This window comes from Sus scrofa, chromosome 17, assembly GCF_054392235.1.
Source record: "Sus scrofa isolate SSC_HxYL_T2T_F1_AM1 chromosome 17, Sscrofa_HxYL_maternal_Yorkshire_Landrace_v2.0, whole genome shotgun sequence".
Lineage (NCBI taxonomy): Eukaryota > Metazoa > Chordata > Mammalia > Artiodactyla > Suidae > Sus > Sus scrofa.
The window spans coordinates 54,493,174-54,516,420 of record NC_139399.1 but is presented as its reverse complement, the minus strand read 5'-3'; the positions used below and the strand labels follow the sequence as shown (position 1 = coordinate 54,516,420).

Sequence of the window (23,247 nt, the reverse complement as noted above, 5' to 3'; positions counted from 1 at the left end):
AGAAATGTTTGAACTCAATGAAGAAGAAAGAAAAATCCTCGGTGTTGGCCAAAAATAAGTCACCTGGACAGTGTGGATGGGCAGGAGAATGCCTCAGCAGCAGGTGACATGATGAAGTTCTAGAGGTTTCACTTGGAAGCAGCTGCCTGAACCTCTAACCCAGCCCCACGTGCCATTAGTGAAGACCTAGTGCTGTAGGAAAAAAACAAAACAATGGAGTTCCTGTTGTGGCCCAGCAGTAATGAACCCAATCAGTAGCCATCAGGATGTAAGTTTGATCCCTGGCCTCGCTCAGTGGGTCGGGGATCCAGTGTTGCCTTGAGCTGTGGTGTAGATTGCAGATGTGGCTCAGATCCCGTGTTGCTGTAGCTGTGGGTGTAGCCTGGCAGATGCAGCTCCAATTCGACCCTTACCCTGGGAATTTCCATATGCCGCAGGTGCAGCCCTAAAAAAAAAAAAAAAAAAGATGGAGTGCTCCAGTCCAAGGAGCTAGGAAGCCCACTGGGATACATGAACCATACATGAAAAGTTGTGTTTGAATCGAAGTTTAATAGAAACACTCACCATACCCTTTAGAGAATAACTGAAAGATCCAAAAGAATTCTGGGCTGATTGTTGGAGAAGAGGAAGGGGCAGTGTAGCAACAAGGTTGCCCACTGTGGCAGAGGCTGCAGTTTGTCCTGTATTATGTAGTCTTCCTGTCTTCCTTTGTAATAGAACCTCCAATTTTCATTTGAGCACATGGATGCCCCCTCAAAAGACTTATTTCAAGCTTCCCATAAAGCTAAGTGAGGCTAGGAGTTCCTGCTGTGGCGCAGTGGGGTAAGGATCCAGCATTGCCGCAGCTCAGATTCAATCCCTGACCTGGGAACGTCCATATGCTGCAGGTGTGGCCATTAAAAAAAAAAAAAAAAAGGCTAAGTGAGACCACGTGACTATGTCCTAGCCAATGAAGTATAATCAGAAATGTAATGTGGCAGCTTCCAGGAACTTTTCTTGAAAGAAAAGCTAGAAGAGGGAACTTGACTTTCACTCCTTTTTCTTCTTTGTTGCTTGCTCCATCTTTCTGCTAGTAACATGGCTGTGTGGTTGGAGCTCTGGCAGCCACCTTGAACCATGAGGATGAGGCCCTCACAGAGGTAGAAGGAACCTGGGTTCCTAAGCACTGCCTTGGAGAAGAGCCACCATCCTAACCTTAGGTTGCCTACCCCTGGACCTTTATAAAACTGAGGAATAATCTATCTTGTATAAACTACTGCTATTTTACATCTCAGCTACTCATAGGCAGACTAAACCCTATTTGAAATACCCATTATTACTGCTTCTGTTTGATATTTTACTAGAGACCCAAGCAATACAATAAGTTAAGAAATTAAGGGAGTTCCCATTGTAGCTCAGCAGGTTACAAACCCAAGTAGTATCCATGGGGATATGAGTTCCATCTCAGGCCTCGCTCGGTGGGTTAAGGATCTGGCATTGGGGTGAGCTGTGGTATAGGTCGCAGAAGCAGCTCAGATCCCACATTGCTGTGGCTGTGGCGTAGGCTGGCAGCTGCAGCTCCAATTAGACCCCTAGCCTAGGAACTTTATGCTGCAGGTGAGGCATTGTTCCTCCCCCCAATTACTTATGATAGCAACAGCAGTTATTGCTAGGATAATTTTTTTTTTCTTGTCTTTTTGCCTTTTTGTTTCAGGGCTGCTCCCGCGGCATATGGAAGTTCCCAGGCTAGGGGTCTAATCGGAGCTGTAGCCGCCGGCCTACACCAGAGCCACAGCAACGCGGGATCCGAGCCTCGTCTGTGACCTACACCACAGCTCATGACAATGCCGGATCCTTAACCCACTGAGCAAAGCCAGGGATCGAACCCACAACCTCATGGTTCCTAGTCGGATTCATTAACCACTGAACCACGACGGGAACTCCTTCTAGGATAATCTAACAAAAGACCTTTATGTATTAAAATTGGCTAACCTTATTTTGAAAAAACATAAGCCAACCTATATAAATGAAGACCTATATAAATGTACCATGTTCAGAAAGAAGGCTTTCTGAAAATTAATCCAGGGAAACTTCATTAAAATGAAGTCAGAAGCCCAGAAGGGGGAGCTGTCATGCATGTGCTACTGGATGTCAGTACATATCCCAACAGGAAGACCTATACCTTACATCTCTGGAAGGAAGCGACGCTATCTTACTATTGGCAGCAGGAGGAAGAAGGATTTTCTACTTGCTTGGCAACAGCTCAGCCAATAACTCAGCTAATGAAAAATCACTGTGCTTCAAACTCCCAGTTTCCTCTGATGGACTGTTTATAGCAGCTCATCCCAGCTTCCCGCTCTCCTCTATAAAAGAGTTCTCTCTCCTTTGCTTTCTCAAACTTGCATGAGGTTTGCCGTCGTTGCTTGTCCTAAATTGCATTTCTTTGGTGCTCCCAAATAAACCCAGTTTTGCTGGTAAAAATAACTGGCTATTTTGCTGTCTTAGGTTGTCAGATTCATTATGCAGAGATGAGAGTTCTTCCCAAATTAGCCAATACATTCAATGTAATTTCAATTAGAAGATCAACAGCACAAAGCCACTTAGCACAGTACTTGGAAAATTGCAAGCAACTGAAATATGGAGTTTCCTTTAGTGAAATTCAGTGGAGACAAATTGGCCATTGGCCTCTAAACTCGTTCTGTCCTGTTCAGTCTCATCTTAAAATGTATGTAAATGAGAAAAAAGAACAGTTTTTTAAAAATTATAATAGGAGGACATGCTCTCTAATACATAAAATTATAATTTCACTGTCTAGTGTTGTAATCACTAGCTGCGGGTGGCAATTAAGCATTTGAAACATGGCTAGTTCAAACTGAGATGTGCTGTAAGTGTAAAATCCACATTGTATTTTGAAGACCTAGTATATAAAAGAAGAAAAATAGCTCATGAATTATTTTTATTGATACTGAAATAGTATTTCAGCTATAGTAGGTTGAATAAAATATTATTAAATAATTTTAACTATTTCCTTTTTTTTTTTTTTTGGCCACACCCAAAGCATATGGAAGTTCCCAGGATGGGATGGCATTTAAGCCTCAGCTGCCACCTACGCCACAGCTGCATCAACGTGAGCCTCAACAGCAACCTGAGCCGCCACAGAGACAATGCTGGATTCTTAACCCACTGTACCATAGCGGGAAATCCTTTTAGACTTTTAAAAAATTAAATGTTATAGGAGTTCCCGTGGTGGCTCTGTGGGTTACAAACCCAACTAGTATCCATGAGGATGTGGGTTCCATCCCTGGCCTCACTCAATGGGTCAGGGACCCGGCGTTGCTGTGGCTGTGGTGTAGCCTGGCAGCTACAGCTCCAATTCAACCCCTAGCCTGGGATCTTCCATATGCACTGGTGCAGCCCTGGAAAAAAAAAAAAAATTAAATGATTCCCTTTCCTATTTTCTTTTCATTGTTTCAATGTAGCTACTAGAGATAAGTAGAACAGTATAGAGAGCCTAGAAAAAGATCTACATGTGTTTGAAAATGGGAGGAGACAAGGAGTTCCCATTGTGGCACAGTGGAAAGGAATCTGACAAGTAACCATGAGGTTGCGGGTTAGATCCCTGGCCTTGCTCAGTGGGTAAAGGATCCAGCGTCACTGTAGGCTGTGGTGTAGGTCGCAGACACAGCTCAGATCCTGTGTTGCTGTGGCCCTGGCATAGGCCATCAGCTGTAGCTCCCATTTGACCCCTAGCTTGGGAACCTCCATATGCTGCAGGGGTGGCTCTAAAAAGCAAAAAAAAAAAAAAAAAAAAAAAAAAGTGATGATATTACATATCAGTCAAGAAAGGATGTCCTAGTCAGTAAATGGTTTGGGCCAGTTGGTAATCCATATGAAGAAAAATGTAATGGCATCTCTCTTTTATTCCACAAAAATCAGTTCCTATGGAATAAAGACCTATGCATGAGGAATAAAACTTTACAAATTATAGAAAACATTTAGCCTAATATCTTTATGCTTTCAGGGCCCTAAAAGAAGCAAAAATCATAAAGCAGAAAGGAAAAGTTTACTAAATGTAATGACCTTATTTATAATTTGTAAACTTCTATACAACAAAAGATATTCTAAAGAGACTGAAAAGGCAAGCCCCAGACTGATTAAAGGTATATTCCACTAATAAAATGAGAAAAGGATCTGTATCAAGAATAAATAATTCCTTCAAATTGTTAAGATAAATAATGCAGTAGCAGAATGGGCAAAGAATATGAACACGCATACTCACAGAGGAAATTCAAATGGAAAAAGGAACTCATCTCTCTCTAGCAATGTGGGGAAATGCAAATTCTCATTTTCCATTCATCATCTTTCAGAGTCAAATGCAGATGAAAATGTGGAGCAACCAGAACTAGACGCTCCTGATGAAGTGGTGGTTGGTGGGCAAGATAGAGCCATGTGCCAATAACTCATCAAAGCGAAGACGCCCGTCATCTGAGATCCGGAAATTCCAGTCCTGCACATTATCCCAGAGACACTCTCACCCACAGGTATATGAATGTTCTTTGTAGCAGTGTTTAAAATAGTGAAAAATCAGAAACACCTCCATTGGCCAAAACTGGAATGAATATCCTTGGGATGTTCATTGACAGCTTTTTATTTTATTTTATTATTATTATTTTTTTTTTGTCTTTTTGCCATTTCTTGGGCCGCTCCCGCGGCATATGGAGGTTCCCAGGCTGGGGGTCGAATCGGAGCTGTAGCCGCCAGCCTACGCCACAGCCACAGCAACACCAGATCCGAGCCGCGTCTGTGACCTACACCACAGCTCCCGGCAACGCCAGATCCTAACCCACTGAGCAAGGCCAGGGATCGAACCTGAAACCTCATGCTTCCTAGTCGGATTCTTAACCACTGAGCCACGACAGGAACTCCCATTGACAGCTTTTTAAATGAGTGCCCTAGTGTGGCTTGTCCCAAAAATAAAAGGAAGTTGCTGAAGGACACATGAGATTTGAATAAGTTTTTCAGACATGCAAAATCATATTATATCTAGTTTATGTAGAATAAAAGTATAAAAACATGGCTAGCAAAGAGCAACAGCAAATGTTTATGGGGGGGATCACCTCTGAGAAGGGTGACAGAGCAATGGCATCAGGGAGGAGTACAAGTGGGGGTTCAAGTCTAAGTGGAATGTTTCATTTCTCATTAAAACAAACAAAGAAATGAACCTAGTGAAAATATGGTCCTGCATGTAGGATTTGACAAAACCAAGTGTTGGATACATCAGTGTTCAGGGTATTAGTCTCTCTGCTTTGCTGTAATATTAGGAAACATGATACATTTTAACATTTTTTAATGAACTATAGTTCATTTGCAATATTGCATTAATATTTTTAAAGGAGATGGTGAAAAAAAAATTAACTGTCTTTCTAAATACCAGCAAGACAATCAGTAACATAATTTTAAAAATCATGCTATTTAAAACATCTAAGGGAGTTCCCGTTGTGACACAGCAGAAATGAATCGACTAGAAACCATGAGGTTGTGGGTTCGATCCCTGGCCTCATTCAGTGGGTTAAGGATCTGGCGTTGCCGTGAGCTGTGGTGTAGGTCACAGGTGCAGTTTGAATCCTGCATTGCTGTGGCTGTGGTGTAGACAGGCAGCTACAGCTCTGATTCGAGCCCTAGCCTGGGAAGTTCCATATGCCATGCGTGAGGCCCTAAGAAGACAAAAAGTAAAAAATAAAAGAAAAAATATCTATACAATTTTTTTTTCTTATATCTAGGATTGTAAGAAGCTGTAGGATTCCTTTGTTTAGGGGCAGGGAGTGCTTTAATGGGTGTTCATGCTTTCAGGGGGCTCTGTGATGCCCCTATATGAACACATGAGAGGCCTCTCTTGGAGTGAGTGCCCAAGGCATCGTCCTGTGTCAGGAGCTCTGAGGAGTTCTCTGATAATGAAATTTATACACCTTTCTTTAGTCCAGCATTTTTCTTATCTTTCTTTTTTCTTCCTCCCTTCCTCCCTCCCTCCTTCCTTCTTCCTTCCTTCTTTTCTTTTGACGGCAGTGCCTGCAGCATATAGAGGTTCCCAGGCTCAGGGTTGAATTGGAGCTGCAGTTGCAGGCCTAGGCCACAGTCGCAGCAACACTGGATCCGAGCCGCATCTGTGACCTATGCCACAGCTTGTAGCAATCCTTAACCCACTGGGCGAGGCCAGGGATCGAACCCACATCCTCATGGGCACTAGTTGGGTTCTTAACCCACTGAGCCAAAACAGGAATTCCCAGTCCAGCATTTTTCAGACATTGCAGAATAGAATCCTTCTTGTCTGAGTTGCCTTGCCTTGGGAAAGGCTGACCTAGTCACCTCCAAGTTGCCTTCCAATCCTCACTGTCAGCATTCTAGTCCTGGCTCTGCCACTCACTTGCTGGATGACTTTGGCCAAATCATCTTTCCTCTCGGGGCCTCAGTTAATTAAGATGTTTATTAAATGGGTGTGTGAAGTTTCGACTCCAAGACCTCTTACCTGTTTCCAGCTCAAAAACCCCTTCTTTGGAGCCCAGACTTAGGATGGATGACATTTCCACTCAATTTTATTCGTCTTCCCTCAGTTAATTTTTAATGACTTAACTGCAGCAGGCTCATGGTAGAATAATTACAAAAATGCCCAGCAGTGAAATGAAAAAGAATTCAATTGACTCCACCTGCCGACGGAGGCCCTTTTTCGAAAGATATGATGCTTGCCAGCATTTACGGAATACATATGTCCAAAGTCTGTGCTAGAATAAAATTGTTCTTACCTTCAGTTTATAGATGAGGAGACTGAGGGTCAGAGAGGTAAAGTCACCTGTCCAAGGTCACACAGCTTGCCGAGCTCTAACCCAAGTCTTTCTGACTCTGCAGCACAAATTCCCAGCCACTACCAGATAAGGCCTCCCTCCCTTCAACACTACAAGATTCCCTTTCCTCTTGGCTCCTGAAGTCATTCAGAATCCTCTCCTCTCAGAGGAGCAATGGGAGGATATTAATCTCCTCCAAAAAAGTCAGCACCTTCACTGTGGAAGGACCTGTGTCACTTCCCCAAACTCAGTCTACCTTATCTCTAGAAAAATTATGACTTGCCCTGAGAAGGGGAAAAAAAAATTAATCCTCTCCCCACCCCAACTCCACCCCCCAAATCATAGGATTGGGGGGTAAATTCACAGGCTGGAGACAGAAGAATGAGTGTGTAATTAACTTTCAAATTGACTATTGTTTTATGTGAACGTCTGATAAAGAAAACACAATGGCTGCCAGATGAGGGCTGGGAGGTGAGGTTTCCCAGTGTAGAATTCTAGAAGACAGGTCTTGAGTTCTAGAGCCTGGGCCTCCTGACAGGCAGGCAACAAGGGTGGGGACACCAGAGATAACTGTGAACTGGAGAAGAGACCCAGGTCGGGACACCAGCCCAAGATGTTTGGCTAGAACTGGTCTAGTCCGAATGGGAAACAGAGGCAGGATGAGTTAGCAGTGAACTTGATCATTGCTATAGAATCCAAGGGGCTAGAGCTGCAGTGTCCAACAGAAATAGAATGTGAACCACATGTGCCATTTAAAATGTCCTAGTAGTCACATTTAAAAACAAATCTAGGAGTTCCCGTTGTGGTTCAGTGGGATAAGAACCTGATACAGTGTCCATGAGGTTGCGGGTTTGATCCCTGGCCTCGCTCAGTGGGTGAAGGACCCTGTGTTGCTGCAAGCAGAGGCATAGGTCACAGATGCAGCTCAGATCTGGCATTGCTGTGGTTGTGGCATAGGCCTGTAGTGGCAACTCCGATTTGACCCCTAGCCCAGGAACTTCCATATGCTGCAGGTGTGGCAGTAAAAAGAAAAAAAAAAAAAAAGTAAATCTATGAAATAGGAAATCGTGTGCACAAATAATGAGCTTTCTCTTGGTTTTAGCAATTAGGGGTCCTAAACTCAAGTGCCCTCAATGCCCAAATAGATAATAGAGGTATATAAAACAGAGAAAGTGTAAGCAAATTTCACTGTTTCCTATAAGAAAATTAACACAGCAAACATATGGTCTATATCTATTAATCTAACATTAGTGGAGAACACTAAGGAATGGTGGAGACTGTGGCAAGTTAGAGGAAAGCATGCCCAGTCTAAATTAACTCCAGTGACCTTTTGTCTCATGGGTATGGGAGGGGTCAGTGTTGCTAGAACTTCTGACTTTTTGAAAGAGGCTGGAAATTGGGATTTTTAAAGGTTAACAGTCAATTGAAGTGGTTTGTGTGTGTGTCTTTTTTTTTTTTTTTAGGACTGCACCCACAGCATATGGAGGTTCCCAGGCTAGGGGTCAAATTGGAGCCACAGCTGCTGGCCACAGCCACAGCAGTGCCAGATCCTTCCCACATCCACAACCTCTACCACAGCTTGTGGCAACACCGGATCCTTTAACCCACTGAGTAAGGCCAGGGATTGAACCTGCATCTTCATAGATACTAGTCAGGTTCTTAACCCACTGAGCCACAGTGGGAACTCCAATTAAATTTAATTTAAAAGCAAAACTGAGTGGTCTGGGTCTCAACCTCTGATCTCCTTTAAACTCTTGGCTGTGTTTTAGAGGAAACTAAGGAAAGAAACTGTTTCCTTTAGAGGAGGAAACTGAGGTTCAGAGTGGTTAAATATTTTCCCAACTCATAGCAAAGACAAAGAACTGGCTCTTTGGGTCATTTTTGCTACTTCCTCTAATAACCAATATTGATTTTTCACTATTCTTATTGAGAATTTACTAGGTGCCAGGTTCTTTGCTGAAAATTTGACGCCATGAAGGAAGTACTATTTATGATGGCAGATTTAGAGATGGGAAACCAAGGCTCAGAAAGGGGGAGTGATTGCCTAAGATCCCCCTGTGAGGCTTGAACCTGGGTCTAGGTTTAATTCTAAGACTTTTGCTGAAGAACCTCAGAACCCAGGAGCCTGGTGGTTTTCACCCTGGGGCTACTTTGAAGGGCCAGGGGCTGTGGGGTGGGCAGCATCCTGTACCTACCCCTTTCTTCAGCCCAGGTGTGCCTGTTGTGTCCCTCCTGAGAACCGACTTTCAGTAAGATCTGGTTTGAAGAAATGCCACTGCCATTTTTTTTTTTTTTTTTTAAGTTTGAAAACCACTGATGAACCCACAGTCTCTTGACTGAGAGGAGAGGAAACTGAGGCCCAGAGGTGGCAAATGCCTGAGGCCCCTCTACAAGCCAGCACCCGACCAGGACCAGAGTTGGGTTCTGGAGGCCAGGCCTGGCCGGCAAAGCTGCCCGCTATGTGGGCCAGGGCCTTCCTCCAGCCCCTCCGGGCTCCGGCCAGGGAAGGGCCAACTGCTCTCTGTGTCTCACCACCTCCTCCTCCTTTCCTCACGCCTGTTTGGATAACTTTTCGACCTGTTCCTTCACAAGTGCTCTCTGAGGTGTGGCTGCCTCTGCTGCTTGTCCCAGGGAATCCAAGGGCCTTGGCCGTGTGACGGCCCAGGCCTGGCCAGTCCCGTGGCAGACAGTTGTCAAACAGTGGCTGTCTGTGTAGAGGGAGGACTGTTTACCCAGGGCAGGGCCCAGGCAGAGGCTACAGCTTCCTCCCCACGTCATTGGCCCATCCTGCCCCTCAGTGGACTGACTCAGCTGTCCCCTCTGTATTTGCTCATTCCACAAATATTTATGGAGCGCCTACTGTGTGCCAAGCACCATTCTGTGTGCTGAGGATATAGCAAGACGGCCAGATTCTCTGCTCTGATGGAACTCACATTGTAGTGGAAGAGACAGATGATAAACAGATCAGTGAATTCACAATTCCAGAGCTGGAGAGGATAATAGGATGGATAGACATGGCTGGAGGAGGGGCAGTCTTAGATTGGGTGGTCAAGGAAGGCCCTTCTGAGTGGGGAACATCTGAGCAGAACCAAACGAAGAGAAGAAATCAGTTACTGGAACATCTGGAGGAAGGGTGTTCCTGGCAGAAGGAACAGCAAGTACAAAGGCCCTGGGGCAGGGATTTTAAGTGCAATTGTGTCCTGAACTTCTCCTCTAACTTATAACTCTGCCTTGTCTCTCTGTTGCTTTCTATCCCAGGACTCTCATTTTCAAGTACAGTTGAGAGTGTTGAACCGGTGTTTATTTAATTAAATGGTGTTTAGTTATTCCCTTTTCCTTTTTAAGAGCTTTGGAAAAAAAATTTTATCAAAGCTATGTAAGTACACAATTGAAAAAATCAAATACTTCTACAAAGCAGATAATAAATAGTGGCAGTTGCCCACCCACTCTTTGCTGAACCTGATTCCCATTACTCAGCAGCAACCACTAGCAGCTACTATAGCTGCATTTTTCCCCCTCCCAGTGTTTTCCTCTATATTTCTAAATAGCGTGCTTATACTGCTACTTCTTGATTTTTTTCAGTCTTAGGTGTAATGGGTTAATTTGCTAATAGGAAAGATGCTATGAACTATTTTCTAATTTGGAGATAAGCTGATATTCATCGTTTCATTTGCCTAACCACAGTATTATTACCCCTGTTCACAGCTGATGGAGTCCGTGCATGAACCAAGGCCTCTCCATGCAGTATCTCCACCTTTACAGTAACCCTACAAGGTAGGTAGGTGTTAGCCAACATGACAATGCTGCTGCCACTTGAAATCCACTGGAATTGGTTGCATTTATAGAAAGCATTGTACCCATTCCCTAGATCTGGAGAGGTGATCAGACCCAGCATTATTCACAGTATTTTTTGAGGAGGACCTGGAGCCCAGAGCGATAAAGGAAAAGCCACCTATCACAGTGGGGTGGTTAAAATAAAACCCAACTTCCAGCCAAGACGGAAGGAGCCAGGGTCCCTCTGTGAAGGAGATAAACTCGTCTATCTTACATTTGGAGTTTGTTTATTATGCCAGCTAGTATTGTCCTTACTAATACAATGCCCGGGTCTGTGTGTAGGTTATTTAACCTCTTCGTTACCTCTTCTGAGAAATGTATATGATGACAACACCTACTCAGTGGACAGTTGTAAGGATTAAAGGAAGTAATTTTTTTGTTTGTTTTGTTTTTTGGTCTTTTTGCCTTTTCTAGGGCCACTCCTGAGGCATATGGAAGTTCCCGGCTAGGGGTCTAATTGGAGCTGTAGCCACCGGCCTACGACAGAGCCACAGCAACTCAGAATCCGAGGCGCGTCTGTGACCTACACCACAGCTCACGGCAATGCCGGATCCTTAACCCACTGAGCAAGGCCAGGGATCAAACCCACAACCTCGTGGTTTTCTGTGTCTGTAGACTTTGTTTTGTGAGTAAGTTCATTTGTATCATTTGTTAAGATTCTACATATAAGTGATATCATATGATATTTGTCTTTCTGTTACTGCCTTATTTCACTTAGTATGATAATCTCTAGGTCCATCCATGTTGCTGCAAATGATATTATTTCATTCTCTTTTGTGGCTGAGTAGTATTCCGTTGAACATGTGTACCACACATCTTTATCCAGTCCCTCTGTCTGTGGACATTTTTGTTGCTTTAAAAGGAAGTAATTTTTTTAACTTTTTATTTATTTTTTTGTCTTTTGTCTTTTGTCTTTTCAGGGCTGCACCCACAACATATGGAGGTTTCCAGGCTATGGGTCCCGTTGGAGCTACAGCTGCTGGCCTACACCACAGCCACAGCAAGGTGGGATCCTTAACCCACGGAGCAAGGCCAGGGATCGAACCCGAAACCTCATGGTTACCAGTCAGGTTCATTAACCACTGAGCCACTATGGGAACTCCCAAAAGGAAGTAATTTTTGTGAAGTATTTAGAACAGTGCCTGGCCCATCATAAGTACTATATAAGAGATAAAATAAACCAGAGTTGGAGAATGAATATGTCAGGACCCAAATCTCTGTCTTCTGATGCCAAGTTCAGTATTTGACTCTAGAGCCCCAGGCATTTGCATTCCTCTTTGTGATCTTTATCATATTTGCCCACCATCTGTATCTTAATTTTTTGTAATTATTTACTTGCTAATTTTCTTTCTTTTGAAGACATACATTAATTTTTAAGGATATTTTATATTAGTGCTTGAATATGCTAGTTATAATTTTTTTCTAACCCACAGTAAAATACATTCAATAAGATTTAAAAGTTGTTTTTCCATGGACTACCCAAAATCAGTCCTTGTTCCCTGTGGGGATACTTAAGGAAAAGTAATCTATTTTTAGGTCTGTAAAGAACCTTTGGGAACATTCTGTCCAGTGGCTTTTAAACCCTTTTGACCATGACCCTCAGTAAGTAATACATTTCATGTCACATACTTTGTATACGGTGGCAATAAAAATTGTAGTCAAAACATAGACTCCGGAGCCTGCCTGGGTCGGAATCTTCATCACCTCTTAATGCGTTTGTTACTTTCACTGAGTGACTCAATTTCTCTGTGCCTCCATTTCCTCATCTATAAAAGGGTATAAATAAGAGCCCCCCTACCTCACAGGGTCATTGTGAAGATAAGGTGTTAATATGGGTACAGCCCTAGTACGTGATCTCTAAATTGTTGGTATCGTCACAACCTCACACACATCCATAAGCATATAGAATGAACAAAAGTTTCACATGCAAAATTTACTCTGACTACATGAGATGTACCAGGATGTTTTCTATTCTGTTTTACTTCACGTAAAAATGTGCTTGTCTGGAGTTCCCGTCATGGCTCAGTGGTTAACGAATCCGACTAGGAACCATGAGGTTGCGGGTTCGATCCCTGGCCTTGCTCAGTGGATTAAGGATCCAGCATTGTAGGTCGAAGACGTGGCTCGGATCCCAAGTTGCTGTGGCTCTGGCATAGGCCGGCAGCTACAGCTCTGATTCAACCCCTAGCCTGGGAACCTCCATATACCGCAGGAGCGGCCCTAGAAAAGGCAAAAAGACAAAAAAGAAACAAAAAAACAGCAACAAAAAACAGTGCTTGTCTTTGTAAAATTTTACTAGTCTATTTGTGATTTATGATTCAAAGAAAAGGCAAGAAGTGAAAGAAATTAGTTGATTATATGAACAGCAAATGTGCTGAAATTACTTTGCCCAGCACAGTGAGGGTACATTAGCAGATCTGGGGTCTCTAATAGCTTGGGCCCTGCAGATCTATGATTTCTAGTGAGGACTGTTGAATTGTACTCTAGGAATCATATATCTTAAAACCAAAAATATGTGCTTCAAAGCCTTTAAAAAATATATTCAATGTATTTCTCAATATGCAAGAGTCAGCAAATTATACCCCCTGAGCCAAATCTGGCTCACTGCCCATATTTATAAATAAAGTTTTATTGAAACATTCATATATTTATTGTCTGTGGCTGCTTTTGTGCTACAAAAGCAGAGCTGAGTAATTGCTACAGATCCCATCTGGCCTGCAAAGCCTAAAATATTTACTCTCTGGCCTTTCGTAGAAAAAGGTTGCCAACTCCTGTAATAAAGTTATAATTTAAAACCCTTAAGTTATATGCTATTTGTATTAATATTCTATCCATAAGGTAGAAAATTTTAACAATTTTGTGTCCCCCAACATTTTACCTTAAAAAATTTCAAGCCCACGAAAGCTGCAAAGAATAATCCAGTGAGCACCAAGGTATCTTTTTTTTTTTTTTTTTTCTTTGTCTTTCTGTCTTTTCCCAGGCTGCACCCTCAGCATGTGGACGTTCCCAGGCTAGGGGTCTAATCAGAGCTGTAGCCACTGGCCTGCACCACAGCTACAACAACACCAGATCCAAGCCATCTGCGGCCTACACCACAGCTCCCGGCAACACCAGATCCTTAACCCACTGAGCAAGGCCAGGGATCGAACCTGCAACCCCATGGTTCCTAGGCAGGTTCGTTAACCACTGAGCCATGACAGGAACTCCCGAAGTATCCTTTATCTAGATTCACCAACTGGTGGCTTTCTGCCACATTTGCTTTATCACTATCTGTGTATCTCTCTGTGCTTTTAATTAGAATATTTAGTGTAAAACATTGTATACTTACATATGTTATACCTATCTGAGGATGTGTGAGCATGGCCCGTGGCAGAGGTAGTTAACTGTGTACCAACGAATTCATTCCTCCTTCCATGGTTTAGAACTATTCCTGGGAAACAGCTGGCCCTCTAGGGACCCCGTAATCCAGAGTCCTTTGCATTTGGCCCAGGCCACGTGACTAGTTCTGACCAGTAGAATGTGAATAGAAACGATAAATATCACTCTGGGCCAGGGCTGCTTCTGGGGTCCCTGGGTGACTATGGACAGAGGTAAGTCAAGTTCTAACTTACATTTTAGGTTGGTTCATTTGTTCCAACAGGTAGTATCGCCCTAACTGATACAACCTGATAAATTGCTTGACCTGGTCATGGGTCAAGATTGCAGTTTGAAATGCACTAATCTGGTTCTCTGGTTCTCTAAACATTTCTGAACCGTGGAGTTCTTTCATTAAACATTTTGATCAAAAGTCTCTGGTTGAACCAGAGTTGTGGGGTCGGGGAGGCTAGGAGCCTGGTCTGTTTGAATATCGCCCCTCACCACCCCCCCCACCACTGGCCTCAGAGTGAACCCTCAGGCATCTTTCCTGACTCCTAGGGCTCCAGTGAATATTGAGGATGAGCAACGAGCCAGGCACTGGCCTTTATTTCTCAGAAGAAGAGGCAGGAAGCCAGTAGGAGAGGAACTTGACTGAGGTCACGAGCAGCTGCCTGGGGCCAGAGCCATTTCTCAGGGCTGTGGCCAAGGCAGGTCTGGTCCCCCTCTTTCCATGCCTCCATTTGCTCCAGACAAGCCAGGCCTCTAAGAACAGACCTCAGGCATCAAGAGGGCATCTGAAGGCTTGGAACTAAGCTTTGTCCAGCCAAGCAGTTGCAGCCTGGAACCAGTTACATATTCATTTCTGTTTGTTCCACAACAGCTGAAAAACACCTAGCACATAGGAAGCATTCAGCCTCTCTCACATAGTAGGTATAATAACAACAGCAGTGCTTAAAATTTCCATAGCACTTTCTAGTGCTAGACACATAACACTTCACAGACACTAACCTCATTTAATTCTCACAACTCTACAAAGTAGATGCTATTGGGAGTTCCCATAGTGGCTCAGACTAGTAACCCTGACGTTGTGGGTTCAATCCCTGGCCTCGCTCAGTGGGTTATGGATCTGGTATTGCCGTGAGCTGTGGTGTAGTTGGCTGATGTGGCTCAGATGCCACGTTGCTGTGGCTGTGGCATAGGCCTGCAGCTGTAGCTCTGATTCAGCCCCTAGCCTGGTAACCTTCATATGCCACAGGTGCAGCCTAAAAAGCAAAAAACAAAACAACATAAATGCTATTATTAATCACCCCATTTGACAGATGAAGAAACTGAGACACAGAAAATTAATTCACCCAAAGCCACATGTCCAGTAGGTGGCAACTTGAGCCTACAGTCTGATTCCAGAGTCTGAGCTGCTCACCAGCATGTTTTACAGCCTCGGATGCTATTTGTAAGAGCTGACAGTGTAGCTAAAAGAATGAAGATTTGATGCCAGACAGACTAGATCTTAATCCCTTGCTGGGTGATGTAGGGAAACTTACTTAACAATTCTGAATCTCAGTTTCCCTGTTTAAGACGTGGGAATAATACTTTCCAGCTTGATGCATTATTGCATAGATTAAAAGAGAGAAAACCTATACAGTAGCCAGCATCCTGCCCACTATATAGAAGCAGTTCATATGGAAATAAATTTCTTTCCTCTTCAGAGGTCCACCTTTATGCTAGAGGCATATGAGTCAGAAAAAAAATGGAAAGCATAGTTCCTGCACTTAAGCATCTCATAATCTTTTTAGGAACAAGATAAATCATCTATGAAATAATCAGAAAAGTTCCAAGGTACATTTAGTAAAGGATGGAATTAATTGCAAATGTTAAAAGTTAGTGCAGTTTATGGCCAGACTCTGGACCTGTGCAGCTGCTGCAGCCCCCCGCCACCCTGACTCCTGGCTGACTCCTGCTAAGCCTTCAGGTTTCAGCTTAGATACGAGTTTACTCCTCCAGGGTCAAGAGGTCCCTGACCCATTCTCCTTCACAAAGTCCCTTTGTGCTCCCATAGTGTCCTATCCACCCATGTCACGGCATTCTGTCTTTGATTGTTACTGTTTTGTCTGTCTACCCCACCAGACCAGATACTCCCCAAGACCTGAAGCTGTACTTGATTTTCCTGCATCCCCTAGTGCCCAGGAGAATGCCTTGCGTACCATGAGCCCCCAGTGGTCACTTGTTGAAGAAATGAACAGGCAAACAATGATTAATGAATGCAGAAGGCTTCAGGGTATCCACAACCTCCCTTTATAAAATGGGACAAAAATAAGGCAATGGTTTCTGACCTCCAGCTGCCCCAATCACTGAAGGAACTTAACCAAGTAAAGATTCTTGGAATCATCCCAGGAGATTCTGATACACCAGGTCTGGAGTGGAGCCCCCAAAGATGTCAGCTGAAGAAAGTTTCCCTTAGGCAGCCAGATTTACAAACTGTTAAACCATAGGGCCTGAAATCAAGCTGAGGTGGGATGAGAAGATGACGTGGACCGTGGGGAAAGGGTGAGGGAGACTATATTTTGGGGAATGAAAAGTGGGAACAGCCATGCCTTGTGTGTGACATAGTCTCGTAGATGACCAGCATCTGGGGCTTTACCCAACTTTGGGCTCATCAGCCCTTTAGGGAGACAAAGCACTTTATAGTTTATGATACCTTTTCTCCTTCTTGAGCTCATGGAATCCTCACAACAGTTCATTTGATAGATGAAGAAACTGATCAGAGATCTGCGCAAAGTGCCCGGCATTGCACAGCTCTAAGTGGGAAAGCCACTTAACAAAACTGCCTCTGACAATAGCCTCCAATCTGGCTTGAGGCTGATGCCATTAGTCAAAGGAACTAGGCCTATGTCCCCAGGAAAAATCAGGCTTAACTGACACTTAGAAGCAGTTATATTGCCCTGAAGGAGGATTGTTGACCAGTGGCCAAGTCACCCCCTGTCCCTTACAGGTACTGCTGTCCCAGCCCAGCCCATCTCCATCCATCCATCCATCCATCTGTCTTTTTATCCACCCACTCACACATCACCTCTTTCATCCGTCCATCCATCCATCCGTCAAAGCAGGCATCTTTCCAGTTACTCATTCATCCACTTACCATATCCATTCACATTTCTCCATCCATCCCATCCATCCATCCCATCCACCCATCCATCCATCCATCCATCTTCTTATTCATTCATTAAATAAACTTCCATCAAATTCTACATGGGACTAGGCCCTGTGGTAACCTAGAGTCGAACAAAAAGAACCAGACAAACATAGACCTCACCCTCAAGGAGATTTGAGATGCTTATACAAGTAACAGATTCCCTAAGAGCCAAAATAAAGAATCAGTGGAAGCTTGCTAAAGGCAAAACAAGGGCAGGAAAATAACAAAGCCAAGAATTATGTTAGCACAGAGATACACACACTATAGCATCTTATCCTCACAGTGGCTAAAGGCACCATCTCATTGCTGCTGAACCAAATGCTAGAACCCAGAGCAAATGCAACAACACAAGAGCCACACTATACTCAGTGGTGGCAGATCCTGCCCAACAGCTATTCCTGCTTCCTTATGACATGGCAGGAGACCTTTTCGGTGGGCACAACTGACAGGAGGTGTGCTACTAGCATCTATTCAGTTGAAGCCAGGAAAGCTGCTCAACATCCCACGTTGTGCAGGACAATCTCCTTACTGCAAAGAATTATCCAAGCCAACATATCAATAGTGTCAAAGTTGAGGAACCTCTCAGAAGAGAACCCGAATTTGGTTTGCAGCAGCATTGGGCCAGACCCTAAGAAAAGACCATCCTTGGGAAAGTGCTGGCTTTCCCATTTCTTTCCACTAGACACTCCCTAGCTTTTCTTGAATTAAGGAAGCTTGCTGGGAGGTTTCTGGGAAATTTTTGCTTTTAGAGAATCAAGTGCTTCCAGGAAAACCCATTCCAGCTTCATACACTTAAGTGCAAACCTGATGCCTGATGCTGTGACAGCCACCTTGGGTCTGTAATGGGACAAATCAACAACCAAAAGCCAACACAGTGAGGATGGCAGAGAAGGGGGAAGGGAAGAGCATGGACCTGGCTGGCAAGGCTGACCAGTGTCATAGGGCTCTTTCTTCCTTTTTTATTTTGTCTTTTTAGGGCCTCACCCCAGCATGTGGAGGCTCCCAGGCTAGGGGTCTAATCGGAGCTATAGCTGTCGGCCTATGCCAGAGCCACAGCAACGCCAGATCCAAGCTGCATCTTCGACCTACACCACTGCTTATGGCAATGCCGGATCCTTAACTCACTGAGCGGGGCCAGGGATCGAACCCTCAACCTCCTGGTTCCTAGTCAAATTCGTTTCCTCTGTGCTATGACGGGAACTCCAGGGCTCTTCCTTAAAACCTGCCTCAATTCATTCATCCAACAGTGAATTCTGTGCACTTATTCTGTGAGCATTGAGCACTTATTCTGGGTGAGTCACTGTGTGAGACATGCAGGGCTGAACAAAGCATTGAAGTCTGTGGCCTCATGGAGTTTAGAGTCTAGTGGGGAAGAGAGACGTGACAACGTACATGACAGTTTGATCAGAGCAGTGATGAGAACTACAAAGCAGAGTCCAGTGTGCCATGGATGCCCTGCAAGTCCAGGGAAGGGCCGAGTTCACCGTTACCACCACACCAAAGATCAGCTCATTAAAGACCATCCTACCGGCTGCAAAACCTGAGACCGCGGTTGCGATTTTTTTTGTGCTTACTCTGTGTCAGGTGCCATTCCAAGCACTTGTGTATTAATTCATGCCATCCTAACCACAACCCTGGCCTCCATCGCCTCTCCTAAGGCTCTGCCATGAACCGCGTTTCTCACCCAGCAATGTACCTCTGCGATTGCAACCTTTAGAGTTTATTATCCCAATTTCAATTGAAAATCCCAGAAAAAGGGATTTTACTCAAAGCCCTTATTGTTTTTTTTTTAATCAGAAAGCGCATCTTTCCCAGAGCCTCCCAGCAGACTTCCCTAGTTTAATTTACAGATGAGACTCAGAGAAGTGTAAGCCACAGAGCTTTAAGAAAGAAAGAAAAAAAGGCAGATCCAGAATACTAACCCAGGTTTATTTAAAAAGCCAGGTCTTTTGCCCAGTATCTCACTCACACACACACACACACACACACACACACACACACACACACACACACAAAATGCCTGGCTGTCCCAGGACATCAGTGTTCTTTTGTTGTTGGTGATGCATCCTGCAAATCTGGCCGCGAGAGCGCTCCTTTCTCTGCCTACCCAAGGGTCAGGACCAGTGGACTATATCAGCTTAAAGTCAGGTGATTTTTTTCAAAGCAATCTTTAGTTTTCTCTTCTACCCTTGGAGTGAATCATGTTTTTTATCCGAAACAACTGTTTTCAGAATTACATGAATTTATAGGCACTGAACATCCATCACCCACCCACCTGTCCATCCATCCACTCATCCATCCCCGCATCCATCCCCGCCTGACTTTTTGGGAGATGATGAGTCTTCCCCCGGCCACCGGGTCAGCCAGGTCTCACAGTTGTGTTTTAACCTTGGATGTAGCAGCTCAGTCATGCCCAGCCCTCTAGCCATGCTATCTCCTCCAACCACCGCCCCCTGTGAGATAGGTCCTGTTGTTCTCTCCACTTTACAGATGAGGAAATAGATTTGAAGACGGGAAGTGAGTTGCCCAAGGTCACACAGCTGGTGTGTGGATAGGTCCCCAGGCTGTTTTTAGTTCTGATATTCCCACGGAATCACATACTGCTGCTAGATGATGGGTCAGAGAAAGAAGCTTTCCTGGACTAGTCAGGAGACCGGTCCCTGGTTCATTGAGGCCATCTGTCCTCAGCTAATGATGATATTAAGTCATATTTATGGAGTCCCAACAATGTGAGTAGCACAGAGGGTTTACACCCGGCTTTCCTGTAGTCATGCAAGAAGCACCTAAGACACCCTATGTCCACCTCAGAGAGAAGGCAAGCAAGGCACGGAAGTGATGAGTAATTTCTCTAAAGTCACAGAACAAGAGCCAAGAAACACTGGATTCCAGAGGCCACGCTCTGCGCATGCGTGTGATTTAAATCCGTTTAAAAAATGCACCTAAGTTTTGAAAATCCAAAATATGCAAACAAACAAACAAAACATTCTCTTGAAACTCCCTCCTCAGAAACAAAACTCTGTGACCAGTCTCTTCATGTCCTTCCACTAATTTTCTATGCAAATACAAACGTGTGTGTACATACATATGCATATATCTGTTCTGTTATCAGAAATGCAACATGCTATACACTCTTCAGCTTCCTTTTTTCGCAGAATGCACTTGGAGGTCCTTCCCTCTCGGCGCACAGCTCTGCATGGTTTTTTTCTTCAACAATGGGATAGCATTCCTACCTAAAGAGGCATGTGCTTTATTTACCCATCCTCCACTGCAGGACGTCGGGTTACTTCCTGCCTGGGAATTACCCCAGAAGCAGAGTCCCAGCCCTTCCCCATCAGTAACACACTCTTTCCTTCCCCAGCATCTAAGTTTCACACAGCAAAGATCCTTCTCATTTTCCAACGCCCCGCACTGGGCGTTGCTTTGTATGGCTTCCCCTTGCGGAATTATCCTCAGCTGACGGCGCTGTGAGAGAGGCCGGCCCCCTCGCCCCTCAGCTCCCATCCCACCTAGACCAGGAGCCAGCTCTGCCCCTGAGGCCCAGCAGGCTTCTCTGCGGGCTTCCCCACAGTGAAGTGGGGGCGAGCCTTCCAGCCCCACCTTTTGTAGACTTTCAGAAGGACCCCTGGGATGCATCCTGGGCCAGCAAGTGAGCCCAGCCCCTACCCTGGGGCTGCCGCGGCCCCTGCTAGCACTTCCCAAACCGGATCCTCCGTGCCCCCATTTAGGAGTTTAGTGAAGCCGGTCACATGCCTCCCCTGGGCTTCCTACCATTCTGGAGATGCCCCTAGATGGTCTTGGGGGCCCCTAGGAAACACATAGAGGGGCATCCCATATTCTCTCAAACTTGATGGTGGTCTCACCATGTCCAGTCTTCCCGCCAAGCCCCAGTTGCAGACCCCACTTACCATAGGGACTCTCCACCGGAGCCCCGAGGGGCACGTTCACACTGACCATGGCCGAGCCCGCCCAGCCGGAGACCCGGGGGCATGGAGGAGCCGGGGCCCCACACGCAAAGGCAGCGGGAGCCAGTCCACCAGGAAGGCAGTGAGTGCAGCCAGCTGCCACCGCCTGGTTATCTTATTGATTCTTCTAATCACCCAAGGTGGGTGGATACGTTAAAGAGTAACCAGTCACTTAGGGAACCTGCGGCTGGGGACTGTCACTGTCTCCATGGCAATGACAACCTGGCCAGACCAGAGGTCCACTCAGGCCCCAGTCCTACACTCTGGGGTTGGGGGCTCCTGGAGCCAGATGTAGGGTATACTAGCCCCCTGACCCCCAACTCGAGGGAAAAGACTGGCCAGGAGGGGATGGAGAGGTGAGAGTCCAACATGGGTTGGGTTTTATGGCTCCAAACAATGGTGTGGCATGAGACAGGAGGGAGGGGCAGAGGGGAAAAGGAGGAAGCTGGGGGGCAGTATTTATGGAGCACCTACTGGATGCTGGGAGTTGCATACAGGCATTGCCACTTTTAAATTGAAGCTTGAGGAGTTCCCATTGTGGCTCAGCAGGTTAAGAACCCGACTAGTATCCGTGAGAATGCAGGTTCATCCCTGGCCTCAGTCAGTGGGTTAAGGATCTGGCCGTGAGCTGTGCTGTAGGTCACAGCTATGGCTTGGGTCTGGGTTGCTGTGGCTGTGGTGTAGGCCGGCACCTGCAGCTCTGATTCAACCCACAGTAGCCTGAGAACCTCCATATGCCGCAGGTGTGGCCCTTAAAGAAAAGAAATTAAAGCTTAGGATGAAGAAATTGAGACACAGAAGTTGTTTGCCTGGAGTCTCTCAGCTTAGAATTACAACCCACGTTCTTCCTTTCATCTATCGTGTATTTATTGAGCACCTACTGTATACCAGGCTAGGCTCCAGTGATAGAGACATGAGCAAAGTAGACATCACCTCTGCACACTTGTGGACGAATAAAGGAGATGGGCATTAATTAGTTAACGTTAAAGATGTTCTTCAAAGATACTATTGCAAAGATACAATTACAGAGAGTGAGCACTGCGAGGAATGGAGAAACACAGATCTGATTCCAGGCTTGAAGGTCAAAGGCACTCTGCCTGCTCCCTCCACTGGTCTATTGGTCTCCTTCATCACCCAGCGGAGTCTACTGCTGAACTCTGCCTTCTGGCCTCAGGATGCAGAACCATCCTGCGTCTTAGAAGTCCTGCATACGAGACTGCCATCTGGCCTTTTGGGGAATAATCCCATTTCTTTTACCCCAGTGTTGGGTCTCACCGCCTGATTTGGGATTCTGAGCTCAAGGTCTTTTGTCATATTGAGGTGGCTCAGATGAGAAGCAGTAAAATGTGGGACTCAGAAAAGTCAGAAAACTTCAGCTCTACCACCATCTTGCTTCATGGTTTGGGGTCCACTATTGCATTTCCATAGTAAAAACTGCCTCTGTGTTGCTCCACTTCTGAAATAGCCCCTTGATCTGTTCCTCTCTATTCAGTCTCTTTTTCCAGTGTTCTTGCTCAGCCACCTCAAGGGCTTGTCCCCTGTTGGTGGACACTGTGCTTGTGTCTGGTCCTTTCTTCTATTTCCTCCCTACCGGTTGTACCTTCCTGTCGTCTTTTTCTCCTGTCCCGTTTGAAGCCCATGGTCCATCATCTTAGTTTCTCCCTCGCTTCTGTTTCAGTTCCTTTCCTTCTAACCACTTGACAAAAACCCAAGCCTGGATACGTCTAAGTACCTTGCTTTCTTCATGCCTACATGCCAGCAGCCGATCACTATTAGAGAAACCAAATCATTTAGGTGAATCTCTGGGGCCACCAGAGATTCACGACGTATGGCTTTACACTGCCTGGAGCTTCTGCCCTGTTCCTCTTCTCCTTGCTTGTCTATTTCCTACCTCTATTTCAGGTCTTTTCTCTCCTCAAACCTTTTCCATCTCATTCTCAACAAGGATGGGACTTGACCTTCTTCATGGACGAAGAAGGACCTTAAACCTGGACCAGCCTCAACTCCCCACAGAAATTCACTCATGTTTGCACTCTGCTCACCTCCTTCCCTCCACTCGGGTCTGCACCCTGCCTCTTCCCACTATTCA

At 45.2% G+C, this 23,247-nt stretch overlaps 1 protein-coding gene and 1 long non-coding RNA gene across 6 annotated transcripts in view; one reads left to right on the top strand and one right to left on the bottom strand.

Annotated features, from left to right (window-relative positions):
- Window positions 1-21,231, bottom strand: part of HNF4A (hepatocyte nuclear factor 4 alpha) — a 64,228-nt gene extending 42,997 nt beyond the window's left edge. For all 5 annotated transcript variants that reach the window (XM_005672953.4, XM_021077331.2, XM_085002892.1 and 2 more), the window contains exon 1: window positions 21,102-21,231. In XM_005672953.4, coding sequence (XP_005673010.1) covers window positions 21,102-21,150 — 49 coding nt within the window. In that variant the 5' untranslated portion in view covers window positions 21,151-21,231. The remainder of the gene's footprint in view (window positions 1-21,101) is intronic.
- Window positions 1-23,247, top strand: part of LOC102159476 (uncharacterized) — a 45,020-nt gene that overhangs the window by 11,419 nt on the left and 10,354 nt on the right. Inside the window, exons 5-6 of the long non-coding RNA XR_308807.4 lie at window positions 4,347-4,520; window positions 10,521-10,589. This is a non-coding gene — a long non-coding RNA (uncharacterized LOC102159476). The remainder of the gene's footprint in view (window positions 1-4,346; window positions 4,521-10,520; window positions 10,590-23,247) is intronic.